Source organism: Palaemon carinicauda, chromosome 37, assembly GCF_036898095.1.
Source record: "Palaemon carinicauda isolate YSFRI2023 chromosome 37, ASM3689809v2, whole genome shotgun sequence".
Lineage (NCBI taxonomy): Eukaryota > Metazoa > Arthropoda > Malacostraca > Decapoda > Palaemonidae > Palaemon > Palaemon carinicauda.
In genome coordinates this window covers 4500369-4512868 of record NC_090761.1, presented here as the reverse complement: position 1 = coordinate 4512868, position 12500 = coordinate 4500369, and the positions used below count along the sequence as shown (strand labels likewise).

Genomic DNA, 12500 nt, shown 5'->3' with positions numbered 1-12500 from the left:
CAAAAAAATAACAAAGACTGGAAAGTCTATGATGTTTCACCTAGGTGATAATAGGTTAATGAAATGTGCTAATATTATCTGGCGGAAAGATATTGTTGATATCTAAAGGGAGCCTGGAGATTCAAGTGTTAGGGAGAGAGAAATAAGAAGTATTGAGAAATTAATATAGTTATCAAAAAAAGCAGACAGGTTAAACAGGACAACATGAGCAGACAGCCATACAAAATGAAAGAAATTGAAGGTAAGGAAAGAGTCAATGATTTTTTTTTAGCAAATGAGGTAGAGTAATTTAAGCATTTAGGAATTAGGATCTCAAATATAGTGTCTTTAGGTATAGAGTTTAGTGAAAGATTGAAAATAACAAATCAGGCAATGGCTAGGCTAAGTAAAACTTGGAAATTAAATCGCCTAAAATTACATATAAAAATCAGGCTATTTATCAATTTAGAGAGATCTGTGTCACTGTAGGGGCACGTGTCTTGGTATGACAATGAAACAATCGCCAACATATTTAGTAGATTTAGGAACAAAACCCTTAGAAGAGTATTAGGAGTTAATTGGCAGGACAGGATTACAAATTAAATTATGAGATTACTCGAGTGTCTATGTGGATGATATTATGACGAGGCGTAGATGGATAAGGTTTGAGCATGCTCTTCGCACTCCCCAAGAGAGATTAGTTCACCAAACTTTCAACTGTGCTCCACAATGCACTAGAAGAGTTGAAAACCCAAGCCTACATAACTGAGGACTATGAAGCGTGAAATAGGAGATGATGAATTGAGAAGTATTGAATTAAAAGCTCAAGATAGAGGCGACTGGCGAAATCTAACTGAGGCCCTTTGTGTCAATACGCGTGTGAGATGAAAAATATTGAAAAAAAATGATATGACTTATATGAGAACAATAAAAGCACAAAAGGGGAGGGTAGTACTGACGTTAGTGAAAGAGTTGAAAATTGTAAGAAATGAAGCACTTTGGATAAAAATTAACATTGGTAATAAAATGTCTAGGCCTAGTGCATGCTCCACAATAAGTTAAGAAGGGTAAGAAAGAATTATAGAAAATATACAAATGAATAAAAGATGTCAAGGGAAAAAAATATGAACGAAGAACATCTATTAAAATTGGGAGATTTTAATTGCAAAATAGGAGAGGAAATGAGCGCAAGCAAAGTATGTTGTGTTTTACGCCCCTATTATTATTATTATTATTATTATTATTATTATTATTATTATTATTATTAATCAATAATTTATAATTAATAATTAATAATTAATAATTATGATTAATGATTAATAATTAATAATTTATTATCAATAATCTTATCTCCCTTTTTATTATAAAAAACAGGATATTTAATTATGACACTAATGATTTCTTGAATAAGGAGCGTTAAGATAGAGTTGTTTATTTCATCTCTCTCTCTCTCTCTCTCTCTCTCTCTCTCTCTCTCTCTCTCTCTCTCAAAAGTACACCTATTCCCTAGGCCCCGACAAACACGCACATATTTACACACACACAAACACATACACACATATACAAACACATAAACTGACACATACTCATACACACACACAAGCACACACACCCACACACACACACACACACACACACACACATATATATATATATATATATATATATATATATATGTTTACCTAAATATATACTTATATATACATACATATACCTATGTATATATACTGTACGTATATCTGAATATATATATATATATATATATATATATATATATATATATATATATATATATGTATATATATATATATATATATATATATATATATATATATATATATACACACACGTATATATATGTATGTATGTATGTATGTATGTATGTAAATGATGTGTGCATATGTATATGTATACATATATATGTATATATGATTATATATTTTTATATATGTGTATGCGTGTTTGCATATATGAATGAATACGTGTATAAGTGTATTCATACCAGAATAATATAATATTTGCAGTATTTCGAGAGTAAGAACTTTCTTATAAAGGTATCAGTTGACAAAACCTGACATTCCGTAAAACGAGATTTATAGTTCTTGAATTTGTATCTTTCTTAGGAAACCTTTGGTTTACTTTTACATGTATTTTGCAGAAATTTAAAACACCGGGATTCCATGGCTCGGTAACATTTAGTTCGATGTCATCTTCATGCCTTTGTCTTTCCTTTAAGACTCAGCTCCGTTGACTATGAGAGTTCGAGCCAACCTTTTTCCCTTATCATTTCTAAAGGTTAAAGGTGTCTGATTTCAGTTCCAGTTTCATCAGATTTGATACTCACCAGAACGTCACCTGGGTAACCCCATGTGGTGCCCAAACACAGTCCAGTAAACAGCTTAAACTCACGTTCTATGGCTGGGATCGATCTGTTGCCATGCGAATGCTAGGCAAATGCGTTATCACTGTACAATGGTAATATGGTAATGCGCGTCTTGCCTTATTAGAAGTTATTCTAAGCAATAATGCTAAAAATATTCAGTTTTTTGTAATTACTTCGCATTAATAATTGGTAAAATTGAATTACATGATGTGAGAATATGTCAGTGGTAAAAAGTTCAGATGTGCTGATGAAAATTGTACAGAAATTGAATAGGAAAAAAGAATTTCTAACAGAATAAATGATTTCATAAAATAGTATTCTCTACCAGCATATCTGCTTTCATATCGCTTTTCAATCAATCCGAAAACATCCAGAATTCTATTTCCACTGATGTTTTGTATAAAACAAAATGTAAAGTTGAATTGGAATTTTTTTAACATTTGGTCGTGAGTAAATGATGTAAAGCCGAACTCCTGGCATTGTCTGTCATCATTAGGGAAGAAGAAAAAATATATTTCTATGCCTTCATGATAACCAGCGCACCCAAACACAGACATATATATATATATATATATATATATATATATATATATATATATATATATATATATATATATATATATACTGTATATATATATATACATATATATATATATATATATATATATATATATATATATATATATATATATATATATATATACTTACATAGCTGGTCTAACATGAGAGTAGATTATTTTATTCACGTATTTCATTTGTGAATCTAAGAGATGTATAGCCAGCTCATAAGGTGGGTCCCACTCATGTAGGATTGAGTAAATGTTAGTAAATTACATAAGACTGTCGTCATTTATTTAGATATATTTTCATTCACTTCCGTATATGTATATGTATGAGGTAGAGAATTATATCTATTTAAACACGATACTGTGTTCATGTTCATCCATATTGACTCATTAGGGGTAATTCCAACTAAAAAGCTACCAATTGTGTCACCTAGTGGGCCGAGAAGTCGGGGAAAATTCGCTGGTAAAAGACAGATGTCCTGCTAGCTAAATCCTGAATTGCAGGTAGCAGTTAGCTTCTGACTCCTCTTAGAGCCTCTGAAGGCATGGCTGGAAGCGACCTGGCCTTTCATATGAAGGGGCTAGGGTTCGATCCCAAGTATGATGTAGAAATTTATATCTATTTGAACACGATATTGTGTTGATTTTCATCCATATTGAATCATTAGGGGTAATTCCAACTAAAAAGCTATCAATTGTCACCTAGTGGGCCGGGAAGTTGGGGAAAACTCGCTGGTAAGAGACTGATGTTTTGCCAGGTAAATCCTGAACAGCAGGTAGCAATTAGGTTCCGAATTCTTCTGATCCTGTGGTGGCATGGCTGAAAGCAGCCGGGCGTTTCATATGAAGGGGCTACGGTTTGATACCAAGTATGAGGTAGATATTTATATCTATTTGAACATGATATTGTGTTCATTTTCATCCATATTGACTCATTAGGGGTAATTCCAACTAAAAAGCAATCAATAGTCACCTAGTGGGCCAGGAAGTTGGGGAAAACTCGTTGGTAAGAGACTGATGTTTCGCCATGTAAATCCTGAATTGCAGGTAGCAGTTAGGTTCCGACTTCTTATAGAGCATCCGGAAGCGACCTGACCTTTCATTAGAAGGGGCTAGGGTTCGATCCCAAGTATGAAGTAGAAATTTATTTCTATTTGAACACGATATTGTGTTGATTTTCATCAGTATTGGCTCATTAGGGGTAATTCCAACTAAAAAGCTATCAATTGTCACCAAGTGGGCCAGGAAGTTGGGGAAAACTCGCTGGTAAGAGACTGATGTTTCGCCAGGTAAATCCTGAACAGCAGGTAGCAATTAGGTTCCGAATTCTTCTGATCCTGTGGTGGCATGGCTGGAAGCGACCTGACCTTTCATATGAAGGGGCTAGGGTTCGATCCCAAGTATGAGGTAGAAATTTATATCTATTTGAACACAATATTGTGTTGATTTTCATCCATATTGAATCATTAGGGGTAATTCCAACTAAAAAGCTATCAATTGTCACCTAGTGGGCCAGGAAGTTGGGGAAAACTCGCTGGTAAGAGACTGATGTTTCGCCAGGTAAATCCTGAACTGCAGGTAGCAATTAGGTTCCGAATTCTTCTGATCCTGTGGTGGCAGGGCTGGAAGCGATCTGGCCTTTCATATGAAGGGGCTACGGTTCGATATTGTGTTGATTATTATCAGTATTGACTCATTAGGGGTAATTCCAACTAAAAAGCTATCAATTGTCACCAAGTGGCCCGGGAAATTGGGGAAAACTCGCTGGTAAGAGACTGATGTTTCGCCAGGTAAATCTTGAATAGCTTGTGGTGGCATGGCTGGAAGCGATCTGGCCTTTCATATGAAGGGGCTAGGGTTCGATCCCAAGTATGAGGTAGAAATTTATTTCCATTTGAACACGATATTGTGTTGATTTTCATCAGTATTGACTCATTAGGGGTAATTCCAACTAAAAAGCTATCAATTGTCACCTAGTGGGCCAGGAAGTTGGGGAAAACTCGCTGGTAAGAGACTGATGTTTCGCCAGGTAAATCCTGAACAGCAGGTAGCAATTAGGTTCCGAATTCTTCTGATCCTGTGGTGGCATGGCTGGAAGCGACCTGACCTTTCATATGAAGGGGCTAGGGTTCGATCCCAAGTATGAGGTAGAAATTTATATCTATTTGAACACAATATTGTGTTGATTTTCATCCATATTGAATCATTAGGGGTAATTCCAACTAAAAAGCTATCAATTGTCACCTAGTGGGCCAGGAAGTTGGGGAAAACTCGCTGGTAAGAGACTGATGTTTCGCCAGGTAAATCCTGAACAGCAGGTAGCAATTAGGTTCCGAATTCTTCTGATCCTGTGGTGGCAGGGCTGGAAGCGATCTGGCCTTTCATATGAAGGGGCTACGGTTCAATACCAAGTATGAGGTAGAAATTTACATCTATTTGAACTCGATATTATGTTGATTTTCATCCATATTGACTCAATAGGGGTAATTCCAACTAAAAGGCTATCAATTGTCACCTAGTGGGCCGGGAAGTTGGGGAAAACTCGCTGGTAAGAGACTGATGTTTCGCCAGGTAAATCTTGAATAGCTTGTGGTGGCATGGCTGGAAGCGATCTGGCCTTTCATATGAAGGGGCTAGGGTTCGATCCCAAGTATGAGGTAGAAATTTATTTCCATTTGAACACGATATTGTGTTGATTTTCATCAGTATTGACTCATTAGGGGTAATTCCAACTAAAAAGCTATCAATTGTGTCACTTAGTGGGCCGGGAAGTCAGGGAAAACTCGCTGGTAAGAGACTGATGTTTCACCAGGTTGATCCTGAACTGCAGATAGCTGTTAGATTCCGACTTCTTTTATGGCTTCTGGTGGCAGGGTTGAAGCGACAAGGCCTTTCATTTGAAGGGGCTAGGGTTTGATCCCAAGTACGAGATAGAAATTTATATATATCCATATATATATTTATACATATAAAGATTATATATATATATATATATATATATATATAGAGTATATATATATATACTGTAGTACATATATATATATATATATATATATATATATATATATATATATGTACTACAGTATAATATATATATATATATATATATATATATATAATATTTTTTTCATGTAAACAAACCATCAAATATTTTGTAAAATATCATCATATTCACTTAATAAATATTCTATATCTTCCCTCGAGGGTCTTTTCACTAAACATCTATCACTAACACTAAATCACTCAACTAGCTCTGTTCCTTCACTTTACATATTGCTTAATATTTCACTTCTCTATTAATTATTTCTACAGTCTAAAGATGTCTTTGAACCCTCCTTAACTTCTAATTGTCCGCTTAATTTTACCGAGTAATTTTCTTGCTTGCGCTGTGATTAAATTCTCTCTTGTGTCTGAGATCTAAGTAAACGTTTATTTTAGTTGCCATAACAGCCTTTTTTCTCTTAGTGCATTGGAATCACTGTAGTTTTATTTTTTTATGTGTATTATAATTTTTGCTCCGTTAGATTTAATTTCATATATTTTAGTAATCAATGTGTAACAAATAGTTTATATTCTTCGTTTTTAAACTTGATAATGGGATAGATTATTTCCCGAAAGCTTGCCGATCTCCTTAATAAATAGAGCTCAAGATGCTCAAGTTTCTGCTTCCGTTCGCCTTCCTTCCAAACCTATAGACTTGTCGAATCGAGAATACTATCCATTACACATCCATACACAAATATATATATATATATATATATATATATATATATATATATGTGTGTGTGTGTGTGTGTGTGTATGTATGTATATAAATATATATATATATATATATATATATATATATATATATATATAAATATAATGTGTATATAATTATCTACTAGTGTATATATATAAATAGTGTTTAGTTCATTTCTCTTTTATGATTTTTTTTTTAATTTCTTGATATAACATGGAAAGTTTTCTCCTAAACGTACGGTTTTCTGGCAATTTTTTACATCGCTGATCACTCATTTCGAATAATAATAATAATAATAATAATAATAATAATCCATATGTAGACTGTAGCTTTTAAGTTATTTTATCCATGTAACTTTTCTTAATTATATATTTTTTTTTCTATAGGTGAGTTTTGCCCTGTTCATGAACATCACAAGGGAACTCTTCTTGAAGCTTAGGTCTTCCACAACTCCAGAGACGAGGAAATACAGGTATAGGTATGTCTCCCTTTGCTTATAGGACTCCTCCAAGAGTACACAACACTGTTTAATTAGTTTGACATTCTATATTTTTTTGTAATGAAAATTATTAGCAAATATTTTGCAAATTTTTAACTAAGTCACTGATAACAGTGTAAAGGTTAAACCAGTTTCAGCAAAAAGTCAAACGATTTGAGAAAAAAACACGTAAGAAAACTTACTATTTACAAGAAGTAGAGAAGATACTGTCAACACTATCTTGGTTGTGAGAGCAATGTATAATGATACAATGTCTTCATCGTCACTTGTGAGAGAATGACGAAGAATGCCCTCCAAAAATACTTCTCTCACAATGCTACAGATAGTTGAACCTACTATGAGATTCGGGGCCTCTGTAACACGGTTTTTTGGACTTTGCTTCTTATCAAAGCATCGGATGTAGCTGAAAATTGACATATGTATATTTTACAACCACACACAAATTTTGTCAGCATTATCAATAACCTAAACCCGATAGTTTTAATTTTTATAGAGTGAAAATGATCTAGCCGACGCCATGGCCAGTGATTACGAGCCAAGAGTTGAAAACATTCATTACGTAAGCAATGTAAACACCTTTTGACAAAATTTTGCCCCGCCCATCCACCAGACACCCATTTACCTTCTTCCATCGGCTCTGAAAACCATAACAGTCAAGAATGGCTAACAGGATTTGGAATTGCCCCCGTGGTTGCAAAACTGCATTTGTCTTACGACTTGCAACTTTATACCGTCAAGAGAAAGCCCGTGGCCATATTTACTATAGCCTGAATAGGTAATTATTCAGTTTTTAGTTTAAATCCAATATTTATGTTCGGATTTGTATTTAGCGTAACATGATTATAATACTTGTAATGTCATTCAGGCATTTGAACATTTCCATTAACTATTCACTATGCCACCAAGAGAGAGAGAGAGAAAGAGAGAGATTGTATGTAAAGAGTCTTTATATAACTATTTTTGTTAAAATAAGAATTTTGTGCTAAACTCTCCATCAGACCAACGGATCATCCGATATAATTTTTTTTCTTCTTCTTAGGCCGTACGACCATATATGTTTTGGGCATGACTGGATTTTGTAAATAAATCAGGAATAGTTTTAGGAGTTTTATTTGTATATCTAATGGGAATTTATAGAAGTAAAGTGAACATAATTCATTTATCCTTTAAAATAATTACTACATGTAGCAAAACAAATAGTAGTAAAGATGATAATGCAATAAAGGAAGGATACCATACTTTATCTTTAGCTTCAACATCGGCAATAACATACCCAATTGCCATAATTTGTCAGCTTAATGAAATAACCTATCATCTAATGTTAAACTTAATTTCTGAGGAGGCCATGGCTTATTGCACAGTGAAAAAACATTACAAAGACTTTATGAATGGCGGAACGATACATAAATGTGGGTGGGGTATCTGTGCTAGCGTAGTAATACTACTGTAGCAGTAGTGCCGCAACAGTAGTATACATAAATTAAACGTTTAGGCCAACTGCTGGGATCCTTGAGGATCATTTAGCACTTCTTAAAACTACTCGAGAAATGAGTTTTTATAGCCAGAATTTAAATTTTATGATCCAACAATGTCCATGATAGCCTTCAGTGTTATCCTGAATTATAACCAGGCCAAAGTGGGTGGAGCCTCATGAAGTCACCATTCTGACGATAATTATTGGTGAAGGTTTAAAGCCAAAATACGGTACCGTCTTTTTTTTTTTTTATTTACAGTAAATAGGTAGGTAGATAGACAATAAATAAAAATTGCTTGACATGGGATATAGCAGTTATCAAATCAAGCTTGTCTACTACGTTTTTGAAAATTACCAACTATTCCCTACACCTTGTCAATCTGATTGTGACCTATAAAGTAGACTGTAATTTCTTAGGAAACTTATTTGGGAGTTAGACTAATAATCGAAGTGTTTTTGTATTTATTAACATATTTTGTTGGTTTGTTCATTATGACAATTATCAGTGGAGAGGTTTCTGAGTTCATAAAGGTGTACTGCTTTGTTTTTATTTAAACTTTTGTGTCATTGTTGGCAGAGGTATAGCCTTCGTTACGTATAGCCAATCATCGATCGAGAAAGAGGGAAGAAATGCTGTCATAAGTTACGTAACGAGTGCGTTCGAAACCTTTTCTCTGAGTAAGTTGGCCCGTCTTCAAAAAACGTCACTTTTACATTATAAGTACCAAATTTATTCAACTTATGTAATGCAGAATATAGTCAAAATTTATGTGTTGATATAATGTGCATTCTGAAGAAGCGTTATATTTTTGAGATTCATAGATAAAAAAATTTTGCGGAAAAAACGTGTTACAGAGGCCCTGAATCTCATAGTAACACTCCATCGCTAGCACTAACAACCTGAAGTACAAAATACAGTACAGTACTGTATATTATTTATAAATTTTGGAAAATTAAATAGAAATTCACAATAAATTCAGTTCGATTGTTAGTTTGTAATAAACACTATTTATATCAAACTTTTATTAAACTTAATGAATTATTATTCAGTATCTATCAAGCGTCAATCAAATGAAGGGAAAGAAATGGTAAATGTTAAAAAAAAAAAGTTCAGTAAAAGGACTATAAGTATATTCTTACTCTGAATTCCTGTAAATATTTGAACCTAAAATTGCCTCCACCAAGGTGATTAAAAAGAAAAAAAAGTAATTGAAAATGGTGTTTAATTAAAGTGCCTAAGGTTATTATCCATATTGACCCCTATTAATATTTATCGATACATGAGATATAAGAAATTGAGGCACAAATCGAGTGAGGATAAAGTGTCCTAGAGAGAAGTAAAGAAAAGGAAAACTTAACGTTCAATGAGGGTTAATGGTAAAACATGTATATGAAGAAATATCACAAAATTATTTTTTCATACTGATAGCTTATCTTATGAGTTAAAAAAAATGCTTCAGAATTGCATAAAATTAATTTCAACCAGAGAGAGGTGTTTGTATGAAGCTGTTTATGATACAATGAAAGCCATTAAAGAGTATTGAATTAAAAAAAAAAAACATGACGTTTTTATGGACCCGCTTTGGAGATGAATATGTTACGGCACTGCAATTGAGTCGGGGATAGAAAATGCGATGCACGTTTTGTTAAAACGGCAAGAGAGAGTATTATGAGGGTAAAATTGCTCCTCCATAATGGGGAAAACTACAGGCGAGGCAGATAAAAGTGTTCAGGGATCAAATATAGATTACTTGAGGTAGTTCTTAACTAGGGACTCATGAAAGTTTTGTTAATTCCCTGTCTTTACGGGGACATAGTACGTACACTCTTGAGGCTATAAAACAATACAAGGAAAAATAAACCAAGTGTTTAATACTGTTATATGATATAAACAAAAAAGAATATAATGACAATTTGACGTTACGATTTTTAAGTTAATAAAAGAAAAATATCTAAAATTATTTCTTAATGACTGATGGGCCATGGCCTTAGTTAAGGAGAAAATCACTATTACTTAAACTAAGTGGAAACGTGAATTTATCAAATAATTTTGAGACTGTGTCTTATACGTTGGTTTAATTCAATGGAAATTGAACGGATTTCACGTAATCAAAAACCAGGTTTTGCACAACAGAATCACGATAAGTGATCAGAATTATTACATACAAATATCCGGGACTTGCCCTGGAAAGAAGGGATAAGGGAACCGTCTGGGAAATAATAAAGGCTCTCTTTAAGGCTGATGGCCAGAAGGCTCTCTAGAATTTCTTATCAGGAGTTAACCTTTTTTCGCCATTCCATTAAGGAAGACATATAACGATATGATAATTATTTAACCCCAAGAATAGTGAAAACGTTTCTGGTAGAACAACTTTACTAGTAAAGATATTTCTTTCAGGTAAATTAGATTATAGTGAACCTTCCCAAATTATGATAACTTCTCCCATAATAGTAATAATTCATATGTTTGTACATGTACATGTATGTATTCGAGTATCCAGATCAATAAGGTGTTGATAGTGGAAACACATTAGTCTAAAAAAAAGCGGATAAAGCAATTTTTCTATTTTTCCGAAAAATAAAAACTATTTGTATTTTGAAATTGTATAAATAAGAAGGATAGGAGAGTACTAAAATTTACTGTAATACGTGGGTAACGCACTAATACGCACATCTACGCCCATATTCAAACACTCATTTATATTTACAAACACACACATATACAGTATTTATACTTATATATACGTGTATATATATACATATATATATATATATATATATATATATATATATATATATATATATATATATATATATATATATATACACGTGAAGAAATCAAGAAGGCTGTAAACTCTGAGCATAAAATACGTATCATAATCACGTATGGAAAAGCGAAGAGGCTTGAATGAAATTCGAATTCGTAGTTTCGTCTTATTAATGACCTCAAAGGACTCACTTCTCCTTTCATGGGTAATATGTATGAGTGCGATATATATATATATATATATATATATATATATATATATATATATATATATACATTATATATATGTGTGTATATATATATACATATATATATATATATATATATATATATATATATATATATATACACATTATATATATATATGTATATATATATATATATATATATATATATATATATATATAATCTGAGTTACTGAAGTGATTAATGTGAAGAAGACTTGTTAAATGTGGACGATAAGCCACATGCAAAACTGTGTGTGATGAAAGACTGGGAATGATTTGTGTAAAAGTTGAAGAGATAATAAAGATGATTAAGAGGTGTAGGAAATTGAACGCATCTGAAATTGATGAGATTTTAAGTGAGATGCTGTTTTATGGGGGGATTGAAGGGCTGATTAGGGTTTCTAGGCCCAGGGAAATCCATAAGGAAAGGGTGAGAGCAATGATTGTTCTGGTCAATAAAGGTACAGTTGATAAAGGTGACTTTATTTATAGGTGTTTAAAGCTTGATCTGGAAAGTGATTATAGTGAGAGTGGAGGGTATGAGATGGATATTGAGAATGGATGGTATGGATGAGAGCATACTGAGAGTAATTGAATGTTTTTATAAAGGAAGTACTACATTTGTTAAGAGCATGTAAGAAGGAATGTGAGAAGTTTGGTTGTTAATGCGAGACCTAAAATACCGTGTGACATGTCTCTGTGGCTGTTCAACATCCTTATTTAAGGAGGAATGTGAGAGATCAGATAAAGGACAGTGGATGTATGAGCAAATTAGCGAGATTCAATAAGCAAATGTATCCTGAAGGAAATTTTAAATGAGTAATGATATGAGATGATACTTTGCTGGGTGGGGGCAGTTTTTT

General features: G+C 33.0%; 1 protein-coding gene across 1 annotated transcript in view; it reads left to right on the top strand.

The window, feature by feature from the left end:
- Positions 1-12500, top strand: part of LOC137628971 (secretin receptor-like) — a 390916-nt gene that overhangs the window by 323576 nt on the left and 54840 nt on the right. The window contains exon 9 of the mRNA XM_068360225.1: positions 7057-7148. Within this exon, the coding sequence (XP_068216326.1) occupies positions 7057-7148 (92 nt within the window). The remainder of the gene's footprint in view (positions 1-7056; positions 7149-12500) is intronic.